General features: G+C 43.2%; 1 protein-coding gene and 1 pseudogene across 1 annotated transcript; both read right to left on the bottom strand.

Moving 5' to 3' along the window:
- Window positions 1-1,752: 1,752 nt before the first annotated feature.
- On the bottom strand, window positions 1,753-18,529 carry DPT (dermatopontin). The gene is made up of 4 exons (XM_007531791.3): window positions 18,180-18,529; window positions 14,809-14,934; window positions 4,273-4,380; window positions 1,753-3,108 (listed from the first exon to the last, which is right to left on the bottom strand). The coding sequence occupies exons 1-4, from the start codon at window positions 18,491-18,493 to the stop codon at window positions 3,042-3,044; spliced, it is 615 nt and encodes a 204-aa protein (XP_007531853.1). The 5' UTR covers window positions 18,494-18,529; the 3' UTR covers window positions 1,753-3,041.
- Window positions 7,986-10,092, bottom strand: LOC103121278 (myb/SANT-like DNA-binding domain-containing protein 7; annotated as a pseudogene).
- Window positions 18,530-27,492: the final 8,963 nt, after the last annotated feature.

Genomic DNA, 27,492 nt, shown 5'->3' with positions numbered 1-27,492 from the left:
CTTTTAGAGAGTTGTCAGTTCCCTGGCCTGACTTGCCTCTTTCTCATTCCAACCTCTCACCACTTTCTATGGATGTGTTCCTTAACCTTGTCTGTCTCCTATAATTTATAACCCTCTGGAACACAAGGACTATGACTGCACCCTGATATGTAATACATACTAAACATACTCAATAATGCATTCATTCACTGACTAAGTACATGAATAAATAAACACCAAATTCCAGTCCCACTTTGTCCCCCTTCACATTTAAAATACATGTTTTATTGTATGTAAATCTTATCTCATTAAAACTCACTGTAGATAAGCCAGAAAGATAAGGATGAATATAGGATGATCTCACTCATAGACAAAAGTTAAAAAATAAGAACAGAAGGGGAAACACAAAGTAGAACTTGGACTAGATTAGGTGTATTAAACCAAAGTAAAGAACTCTGGGGTATGTGTGTAGGGGAGGGTTCAGGTTCTGGAACATGATGCCCAAGGAGGACCTAGGTGGGGACTTACAGTGTTATGTGGAAAACTGAGAAGTGTTACACATGTACCAACTACTATGTTTTACTGTTGACTGTAAACCATTAATCCCCTGGTAAAGGGAAAAAAACCTAACAAACAAACAAACAAAAACCACTCACTGTAGTATCTCTGTTTCTAGAAATAAATATACCTCACAGAGTGATCTCCTAGCAGCTTTATTTTAGCTTTGTTTTTAAAGTGTCTGCATTTACTATCCTTTGTAAATGTCAACTTTAGAACTCTACATATAGGATGGAATGTGTATGTAGATAATGAGTTAAGAAATAAATGAATGCAGGGGAGGCAAAATAGCTCACTTGTACAACAGTATCTTTGCCATGTGCATAATTCAGGTTTGAGCACAGCCCCCATGGCATTGAAGAAAGCTTTGGTGCTGTGCCCCACCCCCATCCCCATCTGAGAAGATAAGCCCAAAGTGGTGAAACCCCAGAGATGATGACCAAAATACAATAATAATAAACAAACAAACAAACAAAAAAACCATTAAGAGAAGGAATGTATTTTTTTCTTTTCAGAATTCTCCCAAATTTTTGTCAGCTGACTGTGTGACTGACCTCCTTAAATTCTGTTCTCAATAGGTCACTTCCTGGTAGCCATCTTAAGCCAGCACTATCACTACCAAAACATGATTGCTCCTTTGTGAAATATTACACAGTATAAATTAAAATGGGCTCTGGTAGAAACAATGAAATGAAGGAAATAAAGCAAAACCATATGAAAATGTGTTGGGGAATTATATGAAAGAGTTCTCAGTGCTGGGATTGCCCCATGGAAATGTGACTTCTTGGCAGAGACTCAGCACAGTGCCTACAAGAGTGGGTACCCAGCACTGTGGATTCTCTGTAGTTTGTGTTGGCTACCACCTGGGCCCCCTGGGAATGAAGAGGGGGCTTGGTATAGATCTGAAAATTGGAGGTAGAGAAGCTCTCTATGGCTAAAATTCTGTGGTTCACTGGTGTAAGGAGGACTGGAGTACTCCGGAGAAGAGCAAACAGGGTTCAAGGCATAAACTATGGTTCATCCCCTGTCTTGTCCTTTATAGAAGCACTGGGCACACTATGTCTTTGTGACTGAACTCCCCAGCCAGATCTGCCATTCCACTATCACCGCTATACTCCTGGTGCTCAGTGTAAATCACAATGTTCCTTTTTTTCCTGAACAGATAGATGAATGGAAAGAAGAGAAATGAAATAGCAGCACAGAAGAAACTGACCCTTGATGCTTGCATAATATTTTATTCCCTTTATGATAGAATACAAAGGGCTGGGGCAGAGAAACCATAGGATGGAGGAAAGCTCTGAAAAAGATACCCCTAAATGATATGCAGAAGGAATATGAGACCAATTCAGTCTGTGTTCTAGAAGCTCCCTACTCTGGGCCCATTTGGCCTTTGCAAGAGGCCTGCCATATCTCTAGGGGCCAGTGACCCTTCCCAAAGTGACCTGACCCCTTTGCCCCTCACTTTTCAAGGGCTTCTCTCCTGTTTGCTTTTATCTAACCAGAGCCTGCTAGATTAATCCCTTCTTCCCATCCTTTCCCATAACAAGTGTGCTAATAGCTTCTTCCTATTTTATAAAATTCTTCAACTCTAAATCTTTCAGATTTGTTACCAGTCCCTCCCATCTCCCAAATCATCCCATCTTCTCACTTCTTGAATGAGTGAATTAGTGACTTCTAGAAGAGCAAGGCTTCCAGGAGGGAGATGGAGTCAGGTCCCCTCAGATATCAGTAAAGCTCCTGTTTTTCTCAAACATACAACACTATGGAAATACATTCCTGCTCCCTCCATTGATTCCAGGCCCTTTCTCCACAACCCAACCTCTTTCTAGTTTTTGCTTAACTCTAGATTTGAGGTTCATTTTGCAGTAAAAGTATAGCTATAGCTAAGCTGGGATGGTGCTTCAGGAAGCAGCTTTGTTCAGGCTGTGAGCTCACACTCTCTCTCTGTGTGTATACAAGAAAGCCAGTGTTGGGGTCCTGAGGATTGGCTCAGCACATGGTAAAGTACATGTCTTCCATGTGAGAGACCCTGGGCTTGACCTCTGTACCACAGGGGAGTTTCATGGACAGAGATAAGGGGACTCCAATGACAGAGGAGTGATGCTTTGGTGTTTCTAAAAATATAGAATAAAAGTTGGACTGGAAGGCAGTTTAGCAGTGCTGTACATTTCCTAGGAAGGAAAGAAGGCAGGAAAGAGGAAGAAAGAAAATAAATCAGGAGGAAGGAAGAAGGAAAGAAGGGCAGAAGTAAGGAAGGAGGAAGAAAAGAAGGAAGAAAGAAAAAAAGGACAGAGGAAGGAGAAAAAAAATTGTAGGTTCCAGACTATTGGTGTGGAATGTGAAGGTGAGAAAGATAGAGCCTCTGTGCTTTATTATGAGTGTACATTGCTCAGAGAAGCCTCAGAGACTAACAGAACAGCTCCCACCAGTCCTGGAGGAAAGGAACAAGCCAAAACTAATGGGGCACACAGCCTCTGAGACTCCAGCTCCAGCATGTGGCAGATCTAGACGTTTTCAAATTCACAGTCATAGCTGGTCATTTGGCACATGATGAACTTCCACTGGCGGTCCCTGTAGGAGACAGCAGAGTCAGGGAGCAGAGCTGTGGGAAGGGTGGCCACTGGTAGGAAATGGAGGATGGGCATGAGCAAATATAGGAGTGAAGGTTACCAGACTCTGTGCTTTCCTCTCAGTAGTCATCTCTAGGTGAGAGGGTGGGAGGTCAGGAGTTCTGGACACCTCTTCACCCATTCAGGTAGCACCAAAGGTACCTCACTACTATCTGGGGGAGGTCAGATTCTCCCCTTTCCCCCAAAGCCAGACCCACTGCTCTCTGTGAGGAAACTCAAAGGTTAAGGGTTAGCAATGTGGAATACCATCATTTTTTAAATCCTTGTCTCCACTTCATGGTAGAGGATGTTCTTTGTTCTTTCTTTGTGACTACTTCGTATGCTGTGCTTCCTACCACATACCAAATCTCCTTCAGAAAACACTGGCATAGGGAAAGGAAGTGAGTGGACGCTGCTCTAAAACTCTCAGAAGTGAGAGAAAAGGCTGACCCCATCAGGCCCATAAATGGGAATATTTAGGATCTCTCAACTTGGAAACATGTAGTGTGGGTATGTTTCTTGTGGCTAAGGGTGACTCTGTTTCTCACTCACTTCTTTAATGAAAGTCTGACTCTCCTATCCAGTCTATTCTGCTATCGAGAATACTGTCTCCTTATGGCTCAGCTATAAGAATGCTGAGTGTTATTCACTGAACCCCAGCATACCTGGCACTGCATGAGTGCACCACATGCTTATATACAGAATCAGAAATAAGTGGTTTTCTTTGAGAAAATTACATTCCATCTTGGTCACATAGTACCAGAATTCTGTCAGAAGTCATAGCTTTTCATAGCCTTGTGAAAGGTTTGTCCTATGCTATGTGGTCACAGTCATCCTCCCAAAAAAAATGGTGGGGTCTTTTATCCTTGGAATTATCCTCCCCCCTTTTCAGATCAATTCATCCTAAACTCTCACTCTGACCAGTCAAACTTCCTGCTGCTTCTGAATGTGAAGGTGGGCTTGACTGCTCTTAGTTCTCAGTGACCAGCTCTTTAGCTAATCTCTTATCAATCCCCATCCAAGTAGGGAACTGATATAAGGGAACCACTTGGATCCAGATCCCTGGTGGAGGTTCCTGGTGCAGAGACATGTCCTTCTCTTCTGACTTGATTCCAGTAAGACTCACCGTTCCACTGCAGAGAAGGTGGTGGTTGCTCCTCGGATATAATAGTCATAGCTGTAGTTAACCATGTCCATCTCCTCACCATAGTGCCCGGGGTACTCTGTTGTCAGCCTGTGTAGACAGAGAAGATCAGAGGAAAAGAGAAAACAAACTGCTTTATGTGAGTAAACAGGAAGCATTTGGGAGAGAGGGACCTGGGACATTGGAGTGTGCTGGCCCATCAGAAGGTGAGGTGACAAGGGTAACACATGTGCAGTGAAGGATGGAAATGGATTTATTTATTGGATAGAGAGCCAGACATCAAGAGGGAAAGGAGTGATAGAGAGGAAGAGAGACATCTGAAGCACTGCATCACCACTCAAAAAGTTTCCCCCCTGTAGGTGGGGATGGGGGTAGCTCACACCTTGTTCCTTGCACATATGCACTCAACCAGGTGTGCCACCACCCAATACTTGTCATTGTTAACATGCATCCTTGAAACTGACAGAATGCTGTAATGTAGTGCTACTACAGTAAAATGATATACTAGTTGTGCAGTGGAGAAAACAGGAACAAAACAGATTAAGAGGTTGGACCAACCAGAGACAGCTTTTCTAACATGTTGTTTGAGCTAGAGGTGATTGCTTCAGAATGGCTCAGGATAAAGTTCCCAGTTTATAATCTTGAAAAGAGCTCCAAGTCTGGCTTTCCTGGATTCCCTATTCTGTTCTGTTAACATGGAAATGTCAGACTTTTCTTCCAGGTAGGAAGTCAGGGCCAGGTCCTCACTTGGTGTTCATGTGAGATGAGACTGAAAATGTGAGACTTGATAACTTGGAGCCTTGAGACAAGGTTCTGTCTGTTCAGATACCAGTTGTCTGTTGGGGATGATTGGTGATCTCAGGGGTCACCTCAAAATTATCCAGTGGTTCTTAGCTGCTGTATAATAGGTATAACAACCAGGTCCTGGCTGTGGAGTTACAGGTCCACTCACTCAGCTGTATGGAAAAGGGGGGGAGGGGAGAAGATCTTATATGGAGTTAATTCCTACTAAGAAATAGCTTCAAAACCTTTAACTATTAAAGAAATAAATTATTTAAAATTAAAAAAAATCTAATCAGCTCTCAAACAAGATTTAACAGTAAGTAAAATCAGCCCCCTTAGCTAAATTTATATCCACTCCCCTTTGTGGAATAAGAGTGATCATAGATCTCTAGCCAAGCTGTGAAATGTTCTATTCTCATCACAAAAGAGCTGTGACCTTGGTGTGACTTTGCTGTGGGTGGCAAAGTATATCAGTATTTTTAGTTATTGTTTATTGATCGTAGTTGGAATTGTTAATAATTCAGTGTTTTAAACATCTTAGATGAGAAAATCCTCTATCAGTATTAAAAATTCCTTTTCTGCAAGTGGAATTCCTTCAGTTTGTAACTTAGATATTATTTGATTTATTTGCATTTCATTCAAATACATTTAACAAAAGAAATAGTAAATGAGGACATTGTCAGGTCCTCATTTAGCTTTAGGGCAACTCCCTGTCCATCTAATCTTGCTGGAAGATAGCAGAAAAAATATTGTGAATAAAGAAATTACACCCCATAATCACTCAGGAGGAAACACACACACACACACACACACACACACACACACATACACACACACACACATACACACACACACACACACACTTTATGAAGGGGTCTATAAGCTCCTGATAGAAGGGTTTCAGTAATAGACTCACTGAAGCGGTGTGACTAAAGCTGTTGTTCTGACCAGTCTCCTCACATTGCTGAGCTGAGACTGAATCTGAGGAAAACACTGCTCAATGCAGCTTGGCCTAGAGCAGCCTGCAGGAGTCTGGTAACTCACAAGGAGGCTGGAACCACACCACAGCCTATGAGCCTTGGTCACACTGCTGCCTCCAGGACCTTGAATTCTTGGCAGGTCTCTATTCCTGCCTCTATCTAGTTCTTTCTTTTCTTTTCTTTCTTTCTTTTTTTGTTTTTATAGATAAGTAAAAACTTTATTTGTCCACACCAGGATTCAAATACTTCACAGAAAAACAATGGTGGTGGGAGGGTGGAGTACACAGCACCTCATTTACATCACATCTTTAGGCGGCAGAGCATCTCAGGTAACCACCTGCTCAGCAATGCACCTCTTAGCCTTCTTAAAGGTTGGAGTCACCAGCCATAGACCCAGCACTAATGTGCCAATTCGGTACCATGACAGTGCCTTCATTGCCTGCAAGTGTTTTAACATTCATCTGAAGGTCACTAAATACCTGAGGCAGGTAGGACAGAGTTAGTTTCCCACTTTCCAGCTGAGTTACAGAGTGGTGAAATAACAGGGAGTAAGAGTGGGGTCACTTCAGCCTACTTTTCCCCTATTTTCAGCCTGTATTTTTGCTTCCTTCCTTCAAACGTCTCTAACTTTATTTTCACATTATATTACCCACTAGATTTTCACTATACACGCTCATTTAAACTCTTGTTTAGCACTTTTCTTCAAATAAAGCACTGCTTCTGTACTTTGCTATCACTAACAGATTTATACAGTATAGGCCCACCTGTCATCAAGTATACTTTCCTGTTTTTTCCTTCCAGAAAGCCTACCTATCTACATTAGAGTTATTCAATTGTAGCTGACATGTATCCTCTCACCAAAAAACTAAAACAACTGAGAAGACACAATTCCTAAATCTATGCTCCTTTAAAGCAAGGGCTCTATGTCTGGTGTGGTACTTACAAGTTCATGAGTATCTTAAGTATCTTAATAATACTGCAGAGTGCTTCCTTAAAATTGTTACCACTATTTAAAACATTTAGCAATAGATATTTGCAACCTAAAATATTTTAACTTAAATTTCACTTTTGTCATTTGCAACACTATTTATCATAGAAATATTGCTAGACCTGGAAAGTATTATAAGTCATCTGTCAAAGATCTCTCAATTTAAAGATAGAGAAAATGAAGCAATAAAGGGATATGATTTGCCCAAAATGACAATACTGAACTGAATCAGAACCCAGGAGTTCTGAGTAGATTCCAGTGTCTTCTACTACAGCTGCCTCAACATCACTCATTCACATGAGCAGCTTGCTGCTTATCATCCACTTACAGTTCCAGGTGTGCTCCCATTGCAGTTTTAACAATTTGTTCTCCTATTTGCACCTCCAGTATTAGATAAATATCCAATCCTGCAAGATATATATATCTTCCCCCAGTCCCCTTTTATTTTCCTGAGTTTCCAGATCAAAGGAAAGCTTTTAAAATTCCTAGCTTTCTAATTGTGTTTCCTGAAAGTACTAAGTTAACCACTAGAAGCTTTAAGTTAGTTTAATGATGGACAATAATGGCTTTCCTTCTACATAAATTAGAAGTATGGGTCAACACATTCTTATCTCCCAAAGGAAGTATACAGATTTGGGGCAGGGAGTGGTGATATTATTTGTTCTAGGGCTTGCACTTAATAGAATTTATCTATTGCAGGCAACCTTTATCCACATCATTGTCAGTTGTGCCTAAAGCTGTTCTCTTCCACCACTAACTGGGTATATGTCTACAACATTTGAGAAAGTGACTTTGAAATTCTCTAGAAGGAAAGTTTTGCAGGGCTTGTTTTCTGCAATATACTAAACAAAACAAAAGCTTACAACAAAGAATGAAATTAGCTAAAAGCTTGTTTTCCAACTGATACCCAAATTATTTCCATGATATTTAAATGACAACTTAAGATCTGAAGATTTACAATTATGTATGTAAAAGGACCCAAGTAATATGGAATGCAACAGATTTACTTACAGTCAATAGTCATTCAATAGTATAAAACAGCCAGTATCTCATTATAGCAAAGATTATCAATATAAATCATAACACATAATTGTGGTCCTCTGTCAGTTCTTAAATTATATACTTATAGTGGCAGACCAAGAACTAGTAAAATGGAGATGAAGATGGTTTGACTATTAGGAATGCTTACTGGTAGTTCTGTCACAGACACAGCAGTGAAAATATAAGAGGTGAAGGTGCAAAGGCACTGTGTCTATGAGTTATAGAGGGATTTAATAACTAAGACCCCAAACTCCAGGTAGTGGTTAAATTAAACTAGCAAAGATTCAAGCAATGAGGTTATGTTATATAACTTTACTTCTACTTCTTGTCAACTAATGTGCCTTACCTTATCCTGACCTCAGTCAAAGTCATATGTGTTAATAGCTTATATGTGTTGAATGCTTTTCAACTTTTAAACTCTTTCACATCTATTAGCCACTTGATCCTCACAACAACCCTATGAGGTAGGCAGGTTAAGAGTTATTAATTCACCCCCCATTTTACAGATGAGGAAATTGGCAAAAACTGATAAAACATCCACTGTTTCATACTACTGACAAAGCAGGGACTGAATAACATTCTGTATTTGTCTAGTAGGCCACTTGGTTCACCTCTGAATGGTCTTTCAATTAGTGGAGAAACTTAGCATATATATTCCTCCCACTGTGCATACTAATGGTTCATCCATTCTTTATTGTCTGAGGACATGGAAATGGAGTCAGGGTATCAGAAGACAGGTGCTGGAACTGGGCTTCTACCAGTTTAGGGAATAAGATCAGTTTGCAACCAGGTCTTAACTTTTGGTACTTGAAATTAACCTTGGAGCAATTTTTCAAGCCCTAGCTGAAAAGCACCAGTGTCCTCTTCCACGGCCATCTCCAAGCGTCTGACTGCAATCACAGCATCCCTGAGGAGCTCGTTGGCAGTGTCTTGCTGGGCACTGGCCTCCTCACCAATAGCAATCGGCCTGTCCAGTTTTTCTTCCTCATGCTTTGAAAGTTCACAAGCCAATCTCCTGTTTTCTGCCAACTCTGCTGCGATAGTCCTGGCCACTGATTTCCTTCTTTGCCTTGCCCACTTTGGAGGGGGCTCACAGGTCAAGGACCTATCCCCCCCAGAGACAAAAGGAACCCTGGAGGAGGAGACTGGCATCTGTGGTGTGAAGGCCACCCCAGGAAGGTTTCGGCTGGTGCTGCTGCAGGGACTGGGCTCACCGGACACACCCAGTCTGGTCATAGGGCTGCTCTGACAGGGAGCAATTGCATCCATGAAAAGGTGGTGGGAGTTGCTGTAGCTGGGGGTCCCTTGAGAGCACCCTGCACCCGAGGATTCATCCCACGAGTCCTCAAGATCACCGGTTTCTTGCATCAGGCCACTGGTTCTTAGCTGACAATTCTCATTTGATTCCTTAACTGTTTTCAGGAGAGGCTGGTGATCTGCTGCCTGAGTCCTTCTGGCATTCAGAATGCTGGCTCCCTCTTCCTCTAGGGAATCTGGAGCTACTAAGTTTTTATCACAATGCTTGGACCAAACAGTATCCTCCATTAAGTTGTCTGCATCAGTCACTATCTGATTTTGGAGCAGCTGGTCCAAAGTATCATAAAATAGACAATGTGGTGGGTCCACCATACTTGTGGTATGAGTAATATAGGCCTTTAAATACAGTACCTTCAGAACTTTAAACTTGGAGCGGCACTGACGTTCAGTGCGCCGGAAGCCTTCCTGCTGCATTTGTTTGGATACAGCCTGGTAGACATCTGCATTATGGTGGACAGTCCTGCAGGCGTTGAATATATTCTGCCTCGCCTAGTATGGAAAGAAGAGTTCGTGTATCTTGCCTGGACCACCGGATGCCTGCGCTGCTACTGGAACTGGCCATAGTGGACTGGGAAGGAGGGCTAGGTGAAGGAAGTTCCTGGACAGCAAGGTGATAACCTGAAGGTATGGGAAGGCTCTGGGTGCTTTCAGTCTATTTTCAAGAGCCAGCTGATTCTTCCCTCTTGGGGCTAATTGCTGAGAAGCCAGGTCTGAGGACCGCATTTCTGGCTTCTGCCAAGGATCTGCTTTACTTTCAGCACTGTATTTGAAATATTTCTTATTCTACTTTGTTTTGCCACTAATCCAACAACCTCTTCATTTTCTGAGTAAGCAACAACAGCTGGAGTAACTCTGTCACCTGCATCATTTGCAACCACATCTGCCCGGCTATCCTTATAGACGGCCACACAAGCTGAAGTGCAGCCCAGGTGAACTCCTATGGCTGCCATGTGGATGAGATGGAAGCAGTGGTGGGAAACAGAGCAGCCCCAATGACAACAGTCCTCTATCTAGTTCTGACTGATTGTTGTCTAGCTCAGAGGTGCCTTTGTCTCCCAAGCAAGAGCTTTGTGCCTCATGAGTGAAGGCAGTAGCTATTCATAGAGCATGGAAATACCTACACTCTTTGCAGATTACTTCAAATGGGACATTCAGTCCTGTGCCTGGAGCCTGGGTGTCACCATCTCTGTGAGCTGTCTGCCTGCTTGGGAAAGCATGGCCTTTGTATCTGGTTGCATTGCAATAAGCATCTGAGCTGATGGTGACAGATAGTATAGCAGAGGGCATCTGTGATGCTTGCCCCTGCCATGATTTTGTGGGTTGGGTTATGCAAACATAATCATTTTGTATTAAAGTCTAAACTATGGAGTCAGAGATAAGATTTAATTGAAAGCTTTGTAGTGGAGGGAGGAGATGAAAGTCTGATGAACTTATTTTATTATTGCTAACTTGTGCTGGAATTAATGAAAACCATTCTTCAGCTCATGAATTGAGCCTAAGGGGAAAGGAAGCTGAGGAGCAGAGAATACAAAGTCTGAGAGTCTTAACCTCTTACGGCTTAAGGAAAACTGAAAGTCATCTGTGAGTATTCCATGAGGGAGAAAAATCCTTTTTTTTTTTTTTTTTTTTGGTCAAGCATTATCTGGGCTGATGAGATAGCTCATCTAAGAGTATGCCTGCTTTGTCAGATATCTGAGCCAGGTTCCAACCTGGTTCCCACTACACAGTGGAGAATTGGTGCTGTGGTTTTTCCCTCTCTACCTTCCTCTGTCTTTCTTTCTGAAAATATTTGCCTGGAGTGGTAAAGCTGGCAGTGACAAAAACAAAGAGAAAGAACCATATTATCTAATGAGCCTAATGAAATGCCAAAAATCTTGCAGGATAGCCTGAGGGTGCTTCTTCCTGAGCAAGTGCTCTCTGGGTTGGAGAGAACTTAACTGGAGCCAACCTAGGCTGCTGCGTGAGAGAGGGATCAGGAACTTGTGCTTGTCGCAGGAGATACACTCTGGAACTCTCAGAGCCGAAAAGCAATCCCAAGTGTGTTAAAACAGAAGAGCAGCTGTATATATACTCGCCAAGTAGGGAGGAAACAGGATGTGACGTAGAGAGGGTGGAGCAAAAAGAGATCGGTGGAAATCAGTGTGTGACAAGGAGAGGGGGTGGAGCAAAAAGAGAGTATGAACCAACGGGATTATACCAATGCCCTGGAGACAGGGTGGTGCTTAGTTAACAGTGGTTTATGTAAATAGATTGCAGCTTTAAGTGGGATCAAACCAATGCCCTGCAGGCATGGCGGTGCTTAGTTAAACAGGATTAGAGACAGAGGCTTTAAGAGGGGAGCTGGCATACTACCCAATAGATCTAGAGAACACTATCTTAGGAAAAGATATAGATGCTTAGTCAAAACTGTTGGTTCCAGGGACTCACAGCCTATGTCTGTACAGCCCCAGTGAGACAAAGGGGACCAAGGAGTATGTGAAATATAATGGCTGTAGCTGTTTGCAGAGTGAGTGATTATTACAATCTCAGAGTGTTGTGATTTCTTTACTGACATGTATTTGAAGTTTGTAGAGTAAGACTTTGAATTCTTACATAGAAAAATTTTGGGTAAGACTGATTATGATTCCAATACAGTGGGTGTCTTCTGCTGACAGTGACTGCATGTCTGTATCTCTCACACATTGCCTTTCTTGCCACACTGAGAGGTGCCATGATACCAAAGGAGAATCTTCCAGCTGGAATGGGATCAGACTTTGGTTTCCAGTAAAGAAACCCCACTGTTTTGGGAGTAACTGGCTGACATGTGTTTTCCTGCAAACCAGTGCTATTTTGAATCCTTAAATGCTTGGAAACTATACATGCAGAAATGACAGTTTGGGTTCATAGCTGAGGGTGGGTGTGTGGCTAGAGAGTGAGAAAATGTCCATTCTCTCACATGCCTCCAACTCTGGTAGGTTATTCAGACTGAGGTAATATTGATTCTAAGCAGAAGGTTCATAGCAGCAGTTTCCACTGTGGGAAGGTACAGGGAGCAGTTTTTGCTATTAAAGGGATCAAATCCTAGAATGCTTGTGAAAGACATCTTTCTCAACTATAAACATCATTCCATCTCCATCAGTGTCATAGCCACATCATTAGTTACTATTCTTGCAACATTCTATTCATGGATAAATTTATCAAGGACATGCTGTATAACAGTGAGTATTCTGAGATGCTGGAAACACAAGACTGAATTTATAATATATATATATATATATATATATATATATATTGCCTCCAGGGTTATTGCTGGGGCTCGATGCCTGCACTATAAATCCACTGCTCCTGGAGGCCACATTTCCCATTTTGTTGCCCTTGTTGTTACTGTTGTTAGATAGGACAGAGAGAAATCAAGAGTGGAAGGGAAGACAGAGGGGGAGAGAAAGATAGACACCTGCAGACCTGCTTTACTGCTTGTGAAGCGACCCCTCTGCAGGTGGCGAGCCGGGGGCTTGAACCAGGATCCTTATGCCTGTCCTTGCACTTTGTGCCATGTGCACTTAACCTGCTGTGCTACCACCCGGCCCCTGAATTTATACTCTTGAGGCTTCATTCCATATAGAAAAGTGCATGGCAACTTTAAAATCCCTTTAGTAGGGCTTGGGCAGTGGCATACCTGGTGGAGTGCACATGAATAAGGATTCAGACTCAAGCTCCAGTCTTTACTTGTGGGGGTTGGGGGAGGGACTTCACAAGCAGTGAAGCAGTGCTTCAGGTGTATCTATCTATGTGTCTATCTTCCTATTTAATCTCAGTTTCTCTTATCAAGAAGGAAAAGAACAAGGAGGAGGAGAAGGCAAGGAAGAAGGAGGAGAAGAGAAGAAAAAAATAAAAGGAAAAAAAGGGACAAAAATAGGTCCCTGGGAGCAGTGGATTTGTTGTGCAGTCAACAAGCCTCAGTGATAACTACTGGAAAAAAAATTCCACTAACGTGTCTAGACACAGCAGTAGGAAACAGTCATACACCACAAACCAGTCTGTCCCCTCCAGCCTATGCTTGTGGCTTCTCCATGCCTTCCTTTGTGAAAGCACTATTTCCTATGACAATGTTCAGTTCTTACTTCCTAGCAAGACTTATTTCACAGTTCAGTTGACTTGTCAGACCTTTCTGAGTGACTCCCTCCCCCACCCCACCCTTTTGTTTTATCAGCTCTTAATGGACATGCCTGGGGCAGGGGGCAGAGTGAGGGAGGAACTGAGGGGAAGCACCAGTGTGGATCAAAGCCTAGTAGATTTTGCCTCCAGGGTCTGAATGTCTCTTTAGAGAAGTTGCTCATCTGTATCTTCATCTCAGAAGAAAACGAGATGTCATCTCTATCAGTCTTTACCCTCAGGACTTTGTACCTCTGCACAAAGCTCCATGTTTCTAAGTTCCTAGCATCCTTCACTAGTGGGCTGTATTGAAGGCACTGGGAAAATCATTTCTTAAGGTCATAAGAGGAGGGTAATCAGGTACATGTGAAGAATGGGGTAGATGGTCTGGAACTAGCCACCCTGTGATTACCAGAAATCCGGGGCATCATTAAAAAAGTGGTGGATACTGAGACAGAGACCTGGGAGTCTTTTGCAGAGACCATGGGCCTCCCTGTGAAGAGGCTTGCTGCTCTATCTGTGGAGTGACTTTGTGGTTGCCGTGAACAACACAGTCCCCAAGGCTGTCCTTCCACACATCACATTGTAGAGGTAAGTGACTCAGTGAGTCAACCTTCAAATGTTGACACTGTTGATCCCCTTGTCCAAGGAAGTTATAAACAGCTACCTTGTTTGCAGACTCAAGAATATGGGCAACAGTATGTATCAACACTCAGTGTGAGCTGTTGGGGTAAATAAACATATACATTCTAAGCCACGGTCAGAGGCATTTGGCATCAGCCCAGGGAAAGGAAAAGTATCAGTATATCATGAATCACACAGTTATCTGGAAAACAAGTGTCTTCTTTCTGCAATATGATATATTGCACTTGACACTCTGACTTTTGACAAGGCTAGTTTCTTCCAAAAATGATTTTCCGGTCCCTAAGTAGTGTAGGATGTGATGAGAAATTAGTGTCTCTAAAGATGACACATAGGAGATAGCTGGGTGACTGTGGGCAAGCACTTTCTTGTTTTATTGTTTGTTTTCTTTTCTACCAAAAGAGAGGTGCAGTGGGATAGGATTGCTGGCCCTTAAGGTCTTACCAGTATGACTATTATTTTGGCCCATCCATCCATCCATCCACATGTTCCATTTTATATACCAGCTGCTGCATTCCAAAAGTGTTTGTGATAGCTCAGACTTATCCGAAGCCAAGTAAATGGGCAGAATACCTCCTCCCAAACTCACTTCCATCCCTAGGAGTTAAGATGGTTGGCTTTGGCTGCCAGACTCACCAGCAGGAATACGGGCACCTCTTGCTGTAGCGACAGCAGTAAAATTGCCACTCTCTATCCAGCACTGACTCAAAGTAGCGACTCTGAAACCCAGCCACCAGGCCATTGTTGGAGCATGTCTGATACCTGAGGAGAAGAGAACAACATCTTAAACTGAGGACAAGGACACTCAAACAGATCTTGTCTCATACTCAAACTTCCACAGTGACCTGGAACACTCTTTGGCTAACCTAGAGTCCCTACATGCCTCCCATTTTTATCCATATAACAAATATTCCAGTACACTTGTGGAAAAAACAAAGGTTCAACATTAACATCTAGATAATTCAGCTTCCTCTAGGTTGTTTTAAATCTATTCCTGATGCTGAAGCAGAAGGTGCAGAGACCTGGCCTCTCAACCTTTTACTATACTCATGGGTCAAACACAACCATGATACCATTTCTCTCTCTCTCTCTTTCTCTCTGTCTCTCTCTTTTTCTCTCTCCTTGTCTCCACATGTTTGGATGCTAAGGATAAACCAGATTTAAATTAAACCTCATCTGCCTTTTTTCCTGTCCCTGGCTGTATAGTAGGGTAAACACGAATCAACAGAATGCTAGAGATCCAAGTGTTTTTCCAGGGCCAGACAGAGGGCGTGGGGGGACCCGTGGGATCCTGAGACCATGCAGTCTGATGTTTATTCCAATGTTGTAGGAGTCCAGCAGGCTGGATGCCCAGGCTAAGGTAATGGCCAAGAAATTACTAACATCAGGATTCAAATCTTTGCCTCAGGATTCAGGACCCAGACTCCTCCTTGGAGGTTTGAGGAATCATATTTGAGTGCCATGTTTACTGGGGGTGTAAAAAAGGATCCCATCGGGAGCTCCAGTGGCGCTATCAGCACACGATACTTATACAAAAAAGGATCCCATCCACATAATGACTCCTGAGATAGGACTGGGCAGATAGTTTTTTGTTTGTTTGTTTGTTTACCAGAGCACTGTTCAGCTCTGGTTCACAGTGGTGCAGGGGATTGGACCTGGGACTTTGAAGCCTCAGGCATGACAGTCTGTTTGCATAACCATTATGCTATCTGCCCCTGTCCAGGACTGGACAGATAGTTATAACTAGGCTGTTCCCACTTCCTGTGACAGCCCTGAGCATGTACAAATTGGCTGGAGACTTCACCATGGGGGCCATCTTGGCCTTGGGTTCAGTCATGTGTCTGGAGGCTGACTCTCAGTTCAGTCTGACCACCAAGGTGGAATGTTAGATACATCCCGGTAAAGACTGACCAAACAGCTCTACAGTCCCAGCTCAGTCCTTGGGCATGCCTCCCAAACTTCCTTGAGTGGCCTGAGCCCTTCCTCTGTCTTCCAGGACTGGCCTTCTGCTATGATCCTGTTTTGCTCAGACTGAGTAGCTGCCTGATGTCCTGTGGCTCAGCTTTGTGGGCAGTGGCCACTAGGAGACAGTCCATCATGAGACTAGGCATGTCTGCTTTGGAACTGAGCTTCCTGAGGAGACAAAACAGCAACTAGAAAAAAAAAAACTGAACCCCATTATTCATTATAGCATTATTCATGACAGCTAAGACATGGAAACAACATTAAGTGTCAACATAAAATGAATTAAACATGTATAAATATGTTATACAATGGAGTGTTATTCAGCTATAAAAAGAAGGAAATCTTGTCATTTGCAGATATATGATGGGTTTTGAAGGCATTCTGCAAAAGGAATTAAGTTTGAGAGAGGGAAATATTATATCACTTCTTATATGTGTAATCTAACAAACCAACCAACCAACCCCAAACTCATAGGTACAGGAAACAGAATGGTGGTTGCCAGAGTCAAGACTGGGAGGGGGGAAGGGTAAAAGAAGCAAAATGGGTCTAAAAGGATAAAGAAAATTCCTGGGGACTTAATGTGTAGTTGCATATTTGTTAATAGTACTTATTGCATATTTAGAAGCTATGAAGAAAAAAACCTTAAACATTTTCATCACAAGGTAAAAATGTAACTGCTTTGTGACATATATAAGTTAGAATTGGTATGGTTATCATTTCACAATAGAAACAAATATTGAGTCATTATATTATTACATATCTGAAATTAATATTGCTTTATGTATCAACTATATCTCCACAAAATGCTAGAATCCTGACAGTGAGTTGTTCTAGCTCAGCGAAATGTCTTCAAAGCAGAACAGAGCTTCCTACTTTCTTTGACTTCTCTTCACTCTTCTCAGACCACTTACTTCCCCAACAGAGAACAAAAGAGAATCTTGGATCCAAATTCAGATTCTACCACTTTCTGACAATGGAATACCTTCTGAACTTCTCAGACCACAGTTTGTCCACCAATAAACTGACTGCTATTTATTTGTAACACTAAATGAGGTGGGGAGTCACTCAGTAAGTGGTTGCTGCTTCTATTATTCAGAGGTCCCCTCTGTCCTAGTTCCACCGTACGGTTTCCTCAACCTCTCCATCACTGCTCTGTTTGTGTGTGGAGTTACCCCCAGAGTTCTATGTCCCACTACCCTCCATTCCTGGCAGCCAGGTGCTTGCTGCGGCCCTCAGATCATCTTCTCTCTGCAGACACCTGCAGTTGGGCTTCCTACTTCCTGCTCTGTTTCCTCAATCCTCTGAGGCCTCTGGCTCTTCCCAGGCAGCCCCCAGTAACTACCTAGCTTATGGACACTAGAATGGCCCCCAACCAAATCCTGGGATAGAGATACTCACTTCACAGTACAGAGTTAGACCATTTCCAGGCCACTGATGGGACTCAACTGGGGAGAGCAGTACTTCTCTGTATAAACCTGCAGATGATTTCCCAGTAATGTGACCCATTTGAGATCAGACAGATGACCTCAGTGCCCTCACTGAGAGGGGACAGTGTCAGACTCCAGAAAGCTATATAATGTCAGGTCCTCTGGTCTTCACCTCTCTGCTCACCCTCCACCCCCATCACTTGTTCTATGTCAACACTTCTTCAGCTGCCTGCAGGGCTTTGTTTTTTTTTTTTTTTTTTTTTCCCAAATGAGGGGGCACCCACACTTTGTTCAAACAGTAAAGAAACCACTGGCAAATCAAAATGCCTCTAAGCTGCTGCAATGACACTTAGATTCTGTAAGTTTTCTTGGGCACATCCAGTTTCTGTGCTTGGTATATTTGCATCAGACACTGGACCAGACTGGGAGCAGGGCTGCCCCTGAAAGGAATCTCTGCTGTGAGTTCCCCATGCTAGGCCTCTGTTCTGCTGTCCTCTGTCTAGCACCCCTAGCCCCTGTCTGCTGTGGCAGAATTACCCAGGTCTCAGTGACTGCCCTTCTCAGAGCAACGGTGTGTAGAGGGGCCCCCAGCCCCAGAGTGACTGCAGTTCTTACCATTGCATGCCGGCCCTGTTGATCTCTTCCCACCAGCACTCAGTAGGCTCCCCAAGGCTCTGGGGCGTAGGCACACACTCATAGTTCCACTGTCGGTCAGAGCCCTCCTTCTTGTTAAAGACACTCCGCACAGCCACTACGACCTGGCCATGGGGACACTGGAAGCTGAAACCCTGCCTGTGGAGGTTGACCCAGCCCTCATCGCCGTAGTCATGGTACTGCTGGTAGGGCTGGTAGGGGTACCCGTAGTCCCCGTACTGGCTCCAGGCCATGGGGATCAGGGGTAGGAGCATCCACACCAGAGTGAGGTCCATGCTACCCCAGCTTCAGGCAGAAAGTGTCACCTAGGTCTATGAGACTGGCTTTATGTGGCTGCAGACATGTGGTTTCCAGATGTGGGGAGTGGGTTCCAGCTGCTATGTGTCATCATTTAAGCACTGCCTATTTGGCTCAGGGATACTGGCCAATAACACAATGCAGTTGGTTTTAAGGTGGAATTCTAGGAAAATGTAAAGAACATGCAAAAAGAAGTCAGTTTATAAAATAGACACCCTCACAGCTCTCAGCAGCCCCTACCTGGAACAGCTGTATCTTCCTGCCTCAGCTCTCAGCACCCTCAAACCCAACCCCCCACTCCTCCCCCTGCCACACCCTCCACAGGGAACTCCTATATTTTATATCTGCCTTCTCTGCAGTCTTCTGTTCTGTGTGGAAGTACAAAGAGCCAAGAAAGAGAAGTAGACAGTATCGCTACACTTGGAGCATCTTTAAAGCAGCAGAAACCAGAAGCAGTGACAGAAAGTGCCCCGAGTGCAAATGTCTGAGGCTTTAGTCTGTTACATTCACTCTTTGGTGATTTCTTTTCTTTTTTTTTTTAACTTCAGGCTGATTTTTTTTTTCTTTGTTGTGGTATAACTCAAATCCAATATAACTTGGCTTTTAATGCTCAGCTTGTATTTAGTGAGTCAGTACACCATTAGGATACAGACTAGTTTCCTAAAGCCTTAAGGCCCTAATTACCTCTTGAGAGCCAGATCTTTCCCAGCCCAACCTGGGTAACTGCTAATGTGTGTGCTTTTGCTAGTTTAATTCTACCTTTTTCCAGAATGTTAGCTAAATGGAATCCTATGATATATAGTCTTCTGTTCCCAACTCCTTTAGCTTAGTGTCACGTTTTTGAAACATGTCTGTGTAATTTTGATAGTTTTCATTGCTGAGTAGTATTTCATAGGGGGTGTCAGGCAGTTATGAATTAAGACCCTATAAGCACCCATGTACTAGTTTTGGTAACATGTGCACTCAACCAGGTGCTTCACTGCCCAACTCCTCATGTACTAGTTTTGGTTTGAACAAATTTTTTTTAAAAAATTTTATTTATTTTCCTTTTTGTTTCCCTTATTTTTGTTGTTGTAGTTATTATTGTTGTTGTTATTGAGGTCATTGTTGTTTGATAGGACAGAGAGAAATGGAGAGAGGAGGGGAAGACAGAGGGGGAAAGAAAGATAGACAGACATCTGCAGACCTGCTTCACTGCCTGTGAAGTGACCACTCTGTAGGTGGGGAGCCGGGGGCTCAAACTGGGATCCTTATGCCGGTCCTTGTGCTTCACAGGTTTGGACAAATTTTTATTTCAGTTGGTCAAATAACTAGGAGACAGATTGATTACTGGATCATTTTAGGTATATTTGATTTTTTTAAAAAGAAGCTATTTGATTTCTAGAACCGCTCTGCATTCAGAAAATGACCTTTCTTTAAAAATTTTAGTTATTTTAATTGGCTAGTGGTTTCTAGTAATAATATTTCAGTGCAGTTATGATTAATTACCCCTTTACTGACTATGAATCTTTGTGCATCTTTTCAGGCTTATTGATGATTTCCAGGTCTTCCTTGGTGATTTGGATGTTCAGATCTTTTTTTTTCCTCCAAGTTTAACACTGGGGCTCAGTGCCTGCATTATGAATCCACTGCTCCTGGTGGCCATTTTTCCCCCATTGTTGTTGTTATTTTTGGATAGGAAAGAGAGAAATTGAGAGAGGAGGGGAGGGTAGAGAAGGGAAGAGAGAGACAGACACCTGCAGATCTGCTTCACTGCTTGTGAAACGATATCCCAGCAGATGGGGAACTGGGGGCTTGAACAGGGATCCTTGTGACTGGCCTTGCACTTCATATTATGTGTGCTTAACCCACTGTGCTACCGTCCAGCCCCCAATGTTCAGATTTTTTTTAATCCAGTGGATTCTTTATGTGCTCAGAGTCCCCCCCCGCCCGTGTGTGTGCGTGAATGTGTGTGAAATTGGGATAATTTCACATTTGCCTCTTTTCACCATGCAACTGTAAGCATCACACCAGGTAAAGGTTTTACAGAGCCTTTGTAAATGGAAAAGCCAGACACATATGTGGGTTGTGGTCTCTAAGAGAAATATAGGATGTTAAAGTTGAAAGGTTGCGGCTGAACCTTCTAGAACCTTCCAGTGACTAGAAGAAACTAGAAGAATTGGGCTGGAAAGTAGCTCAGTTTAGAGGGTGATCTCTCCCTATGCTCAAGGCCAAGTCTGTGTGGACCGGAGTGGAGGGTAGAGGTCAGTGGATTTGTGGGAATAACTGTTAAGGGGATGAACTGGTCATGAGAGGCAGAAGGATACAGAAAATTCTAGGGCAGCAAAAGGGGCCTTCTTGGTGGAGGGGGCAGCCTTGTTGAGATAGTAGCATGGGCTTTATTGGAAGCTGTGCCAGGTTGGCTCTAAGATGTCCACAGAGGAACCTGGGCCCACATGTTACTGTTCTGGGATTTTTGAGGGTGAGTGAAACCCAGAGACATGGACATATCTCTAGTGTGTGCTATGGAACAAAAACCTAACCTGAAATATTGCAGCTCTTCAGTGTCCTTGACTTCACCAGTAATTTTGTGGATTATTTGTAAATAATCCTTTGCCACTTTGATGTGATAAATGGATCTGGGGAAAGTATTCCTCCCATCCAGAGAGAGGATCTATATGTGTACCCATTAAAGCTGGCTGGGGAACTTGGAAAAGTCCCTAGACTCTTTCTGCATCTGTTTGCTTATCTATTAAACAAAGTGAATCAGTAAGACAAAAGGCCCTTTCCAGAAAAGCAATTACATTAGATGTTCAGATTCATTCTCAGGGAACTCATGGACACCTGGAGTTTACCCAAAGATCATAGTCCCTGCCCTAAAAGGGTCTTTCCAGTTACTTTATGTCTATGAAAATAACAAAAGGGGTAAACAGAAGAATATGACATCTGCTCTAAAAGTACACTAACTTTAAATTTGTCTTTTCCAGAGGACATCAGATTAAACATTACAAATGTGACATTTCCTGATTTCTTTTTTAATGGTCATTCTTTATTCTATTTATTTATTTATTTCCTTTTGTTGCCCTTGTTTTTTTATTATTATTGTTGTAGTTATTATTGTTGTTATTGTTGTTGTCGTATAGGACAGAGAGAAATGGAGAGAGGAGGGGAAGACAGAGATGGGGAGAGAAAGATAAGACACCTGCATACTTGCTTCACCACTTGTGAAGCAACTCCCCTGCAGGTGGGAAGCCAGGGGCTCAAACCGGGATCCTTACGCTGGTCCTTGCACTTTGTGTCACCTGAGCTTAACCCGCTGCACTACTGCTGGGCTCCCTATTTCCTGATTTCTAATCCATACACAGCAGGCCCATGAATAATGTTCTAATGTCATTATGTTGCTGAGTAAAAACAGTCTTGTTGGATGAGAGAACATGTTTTTGTTATCCATTGTTGCACTTAAAGCCACAGTCTAAGAACCTGTGGGTTACATTGAGGGTTTATTATAATATTATGTAGTTTTAGTGAAATAGATTTAAATCAAAAACCTGAGTTTTCTTTCTGTATATTTGTAAATGGAATTAAAAATTCTCTAATGAATCAGATTTTCTGCTTACATTATGATTTCAAAAATATTTCCCCAGGAAAAATACATTGACCCCAGACTGTGAGTACAATTAACTAGTATAATCATATTTTGACAAGAATGATATTCTGTGAAACTTTGGTTTGATTTGACCTAGGGAGCCACCCTAGTTTGGTTTGGGAAGCACCATTGTTTAAGAATTTCAGGAGAACAAGTTGTAAACACTGAACAGACACAGTAACAATGTCTCTTTTTAAAATCTGATCAGTGAACTGGAGCCTTTTAAAAAATTTTATTTATTTTTTATTTAAGAAAGGAGACATTAAAAAAACCATAGGATAGGTTAATGATAGGTTTTGTTAATTCCCACCACCCAATCTCCATATCCCATCCCCTCCCCTGATAGCTTTCCCATTCTCTATCCCTCTGGGAGTATGGACCCAGGGTCATTGTGGGATGCAGAAGGTGGAAGGTCTGGCTTCTGTAATTGCTTCCCTGCTGAACATGGACGTTGATTGGTCGATCCATACTCCCAGTCTGCCTCTCTCTTTCCCTAGTAGGATGGGTCTCTGGGGAAGCGGAGGCACGGAGCCTTTTAATAATCTCTAATCCTAGGGAGTCAGGCTGTAGCGCAGCGGGTTAAGCGCAGGTGGCGCAAAGCACAAGGACCGGCAAAAGGATCCCGGTTCGAACCCCGGCTCCTCACCTGCAGGGGAGTCGCTTCACAGGCGGTGAAGCAGGTCTGCAGGTGTCTATCTTTCTCTCCTCCTCTCTGTCTTCCCCTCCTCTCTCCATTTCTCTCTGTCCTATCCAACAACAACAACAAATAATAACTACAACAATAAAACAACAAGGGCAACAAAAGGGAATAAATAAATAAAATAAATATTTAAAAAAAAGAATCTCTAATCCTATGGTTTTGTTAGTGTTTCCTATATATATAATCAAATAGGAGGGGGCCCAGCAGTGCGGTAGCATAGCAGGGTAAGTGCATTTAGCGGGAAGCGCATGGACTTGTGGATCCTGGTTGGAGCCCCTGGCTTCCCACCTGCAGGAGGGTTGCTTTACATGAGATGAATCAGGTCTGCAAGTGTCTAAATTTCTTGTCCCCTCTCTGTCTTTGCCTCCTCTCCTGATTTCTCTTTGTCCTATCCAACACCAACAACAGCTATAACAACAATAACAATAACAACAAGGGCAACAAAAATGGAGAAAAATGGTCTCCAGGAGTACTGGATTCATGTCCAGAAACTGAGTCTCAGTGATAACCCTGGAGGAAAAATAAATAAATTAATTAAATTTAAAAAAAAAGAATCAAATAGGAAACCAGTCAGGTGGGAGTTGCAAAATGCAAAAAGATTTTAAGGGGCCAGGCCATGGCACACCTGGTAGAGCGCACACATTACAGTGTGCAGGGACCAAGGTTCAAGCCCCCAGTCCCCACCTGCAGGGGAAAGCTTCAAGAGTTTGTGAAGCAGGTCTGCAGGTGTCTCTCTGTCTCTCTCCCTCTCTATTCCCCCTCCCCTCTCAATTTCTCTCTGGCACTATCCAGTAAATACATAAAATAAAAAGAAAAAAAAAAGATTTTAACAGAGGGGAAAGGCCAAGATACATCACGATCAAAACAGTGGAAATCTCTATTTGGAGCAAAATATACCAACTATATTAGCACCTTCCAAATCACATCCATTTTCCTTAAACATTTATTGAGTCTTAACTCATTTGTATATTTCCAAAGTCCAACTCAGTCCATTGTCCTTCCTTCAGATTCCTTTCTGCTTGACTCTCATCTTTTGGTAAAATTAAAAATAGAAAACAAAAGTATCTGTATGTACCTGTATGTACAGGAGGGTTTCTGCTTCCATGTCTGAATTCCTACTGGGCATATTTCTGGGGCCCAGAGAAAGTGAAAAGAACTATGGTAGAGACATGGGGCAAACTTATCATTTTCACCCTAAATTGTTAATCAGTTAACAAGAAATTCTCTATACCATGCTCATCCAAATATTGCAGTTATTTTCTTTTGAAAACTTTGCACATGGTAGGCAGTAAAAATATTTGTGGAATGAATGAAATTAACACCAACACCCCTGATCCATCTGATAGCTGAGTTAAAAATCTTCTCATCCAAGGTGGTTCCAACAGTGAGGTCCCATTGGAGTACACCAACTCACCAGTACCAGCCATCTGTCAGAAAGAAATGCCTTTATGGTCATTTTCCATAATTCTGCCTCTCTTGTTTCTTTTGAGTCTCCAACTCTGCATTTCATTCTGCATTCCTTGGATTTTCCGTAGGACCACATGAATAATGCAATTATTCCTCTAATAACTGTATTGAGGGTATTTACTGAGCATCAACTAAGAGCCCAGCATTAGGACAGTACCTCCAAGTCTGTTTGCATATTCATATGGCTCCCATTTCACATTGGGTTCATGGGTTCATGGAGTTCAAGGTCATTTCTTTAGCACACAGGCTCCAAGGCTGTGCTCTTAGCCCTGCAGTGAGGACTCTGCTGCTAGTGGGAGTGGGAGTAGACTGCCAAGGTGACTGATCATGCAATTGCAAGTTACAGGGAGGATGACAGACAACTCCCAGGGTCAAGTTCCACTGAGGCCTCATGACTATGCTCATTCCATTTGGTCTGGAATCAGAAAACTCTCTTCTCAAAGCTATACCACTGAGAACTTGTACCATTTCAATCACACAATAAAAGGCAGAGATCCAGTCTGGCATGGGTTGGCCTCCCACTCCACTCGGTTCAGGGGTAGAAGGAACGGAGACCTCCAGGTGACCTTGAGAAATTTCTCTTTCTTTCACCCTTAGGACTCAGTACACCCCCCCTTGCAGCATGCACGTATGACCCCCACCCCTACCCCCATGCCCTCAAGGTCTTATTCTCTTAAGCAGGCCTGGTAAACCACCATGCACTAGCAGTAAACCAGAATTGAGTTCTTTCCTGCAGAACTTGAACCAGCCAGGGGTGCCCTGGCCACGCCTAATTCCCTGGGAAGCAGTCTGACTCCTGGAGGTGTTCTGCATCCAGGCCTCTCCAGAGGTGGAAAGTCACACTTGGTGCCAGTACTTGCCCTGTGATTGGCATCTTGTTTGTCTGAAACCTTTTTACTGCAGTGGTGTTGGTCTGTGACATAATATAGTCCAGATATCCAGCATAGCAATCACATCTGTTCCCACTCATCCTGGAAGTTGACTGTCCTTCCTTTTCTGTAAAGTGACCCCTCATCAGGTCTACCTACTTTGGCCCCTCCCTTTTGTAAACACTATTTTGGTCTCATAATCAGAGTTTTGTTATTTCATTTGTTTTGCTTACTTTGTAAGTTTCATGGGTACAGCTTTATTTTTCATCATCTGCATATAAACACACCATGATCCCTCTTTCCCCACACCCCAGTCTAGTTACACCCACCATCCAACCATAGATTTGCTCTTCCTGGTTCATCTACCCCTGTCCCCTCTAACAGTCCTGTTCTGTTGTCAGAATTAAAACTTTATTTTGTTTTGTTAATGTGTTTGCTTTGTTTATCTATCACTCACATTCCAAATCTGAGTTCCCTGACTGTTGCATTTCTTACAAAAGCTTATAAAATACGAAGCTGTGAGGAAACAATAGCTGTAAATAGATGGCTGCGTAGATAGATAGTTGATAAAGATAGATTGATAGATGATAGAAATAGGTAGCTATCTCTATTCTAAGTCTATAGAAAGAACATGACCCTGCAACACTGGAAAAACATTGCTAGGCTAGTACTTTCCTCACAGGAAAGTACTTGGTGCTGTGCTTGAAGCTCTCACATTACCATCTCTACTGTTATCCAGTTCTTCTTCTAGCATTTGCCCTTCTTCCGTAGCCAGTCAACAGCGTCAGGTTGAGCCTGATGTAAAGTTTCGAGACCTCCTTTGAATCTGGAGAGGTGGCAGTCATTGACTATATGGGTCATAGTCTGTCTGTAGCCGCAGGGGCAGTTTGGGTCGTCTCTGGCTCCCCAGCGATGGAACATAGCGGCGCACCGGCCATGGCCTGTTCGATAGCGACTGAGGAGGGCCCAATCATAACGTGCTAGGTCAAAGCCGGGTTGACGCTTACAGGGGTCTGTGATGAGGTGTTTGTTCTTTACCTCAGCTGACTGCCAACTCTGTTTCCAAGAGTCTGGAACAGAGAAGTTCAGTGTAGGCGTAGGGGACCAGATTGGGTGACGAGACGTCAAGCGTTGGACAGGGTGGGTGAAGATATCCGCATATATTGGCAGGTCTGGTCGAGCGTAGACGTGGGAAATGAACTTAGATGATGCCGCATCCCGACGAATATCTGGCGGGGCGATGTTGCTAAAACTGGCAGCCATGGAACCGGGGTGGAACGGATGGTTCCAGAAATTATCCTCATGGAGGAATATAATTTGGAATCGACCAAGTGGACATGGGGGCTACGGAACCATACTGGGGCACAGTATTCTGCAGTGGAATAGCATAATGCCAGAGATGATGATCGTAGTGTGGAAGCGCTCGTGCCCCATGAGGAGCTGGCCAGTCTTGCAATGATGTTATTCCTCGCGCCCACCTTTGCTGCAATTTTTATGAGATGTTTGTGAAATGACAGAGTGCGATCGAGAGTAACACCAAGATAGACTGGCTGGGCTTCATGCTGGATTCTTGTACCGCCAAGCTGCACATTAAGCTCACGCGAGGCCGAGGCATGGTGTAGATGGAAAACAGATGATACCGTTTTTGCAGTGCTGGGGATTAGTCGCCATTTTTTACAGTAATCAGATATCAGAGACATGTCTTTCGTGAGTGTTTCCTCGAGGATGTCAAACTTGGATGCCTGAGTTGCACAGCAGATGTCATTGGCGTAGATGAACTTCCTTGAAGAAGTTTCTGGGAGGTCATTGATGTAAATATTAAATAGCGTAGGAGCCAGAACAGAGCCCTGGGGGAGGCCACTTGAGACAAGTCTCCATCTGCTAGACTTGTCACCCAGATGCACCCGGAATCTTCTGTTTTGGAGAAGAAACGATATAGTGTTGGCCAACCATGGAGGCAGGCATCTTGAGATCTTGACTAGGAGACCACGGTGCCAGACCGTGTCATAGGCTGCTGTGAGATCAACAAAGACAGCACCCATCTTTAAATTCTTCTGGAATCCAGTGTTATCCAGTGAAATGAAGCTAAAACCAGAAGATGAAAGCAGAACAGAGCAGGGTCAGGAGGACAAGATGAGTGTCACCTTTGTAGGAAGTAGACAAGTCCTATGAGCACATACTAGATAGAAGACTTCCTTGAAGTCTTTGTTGTGGCTCAGCCCTATATCAGGGGTGCTGTCATGCAAACCCATGTCTGATCCCAGGATGGAGGCTTTCTTTCCTGAGAATTTGTGAGTGTACTTTGTTGACAGGACA

This window comes from Erinaceus europaeus, chromosome 9, assembly GCF_950295315.1.
Source record: "Erinaceus europaeus chromosome 9, mEriEur2.1, whole genome shotgun sequence".
Taxonomy (NCBI): Eukaryota; Metazoa; Chordata; class Mammalia; order Eulipotyphla; family Erinaceidae; genus Erinaceus; species Erinaceus europaeus.
The sequence above is the reverse complement of the archived record's forward strand: the minus strand, read 5'-3'. Positions and strand labels throughout refer to the sequence as shown.

Bases quoted from the DNA above. Each gene is read 5' to 3' on its own strand.
- DPT (XM_007531791.3), bottom strand. From the start codon at position 18,493: ATGGACCTCACTCTGGTGTGGATGCTCCTACCCCTGATCCCCATGGCC. The intron at 14,935-18,179 runs GTAAGAACTGCA...TCTTCTCCTCAG, and splicing joins AACAGGGCCGGCATGCAATG to GTATCAGACATGCTCCAACA. The intron at 3,109-4,272 runs GTGAGTCTTACT...TGTCTCCTACAG, and splicing joins ACCTTCTCTGCAGTGGAACG to GGACCGCCAGTGGAAGTTCA.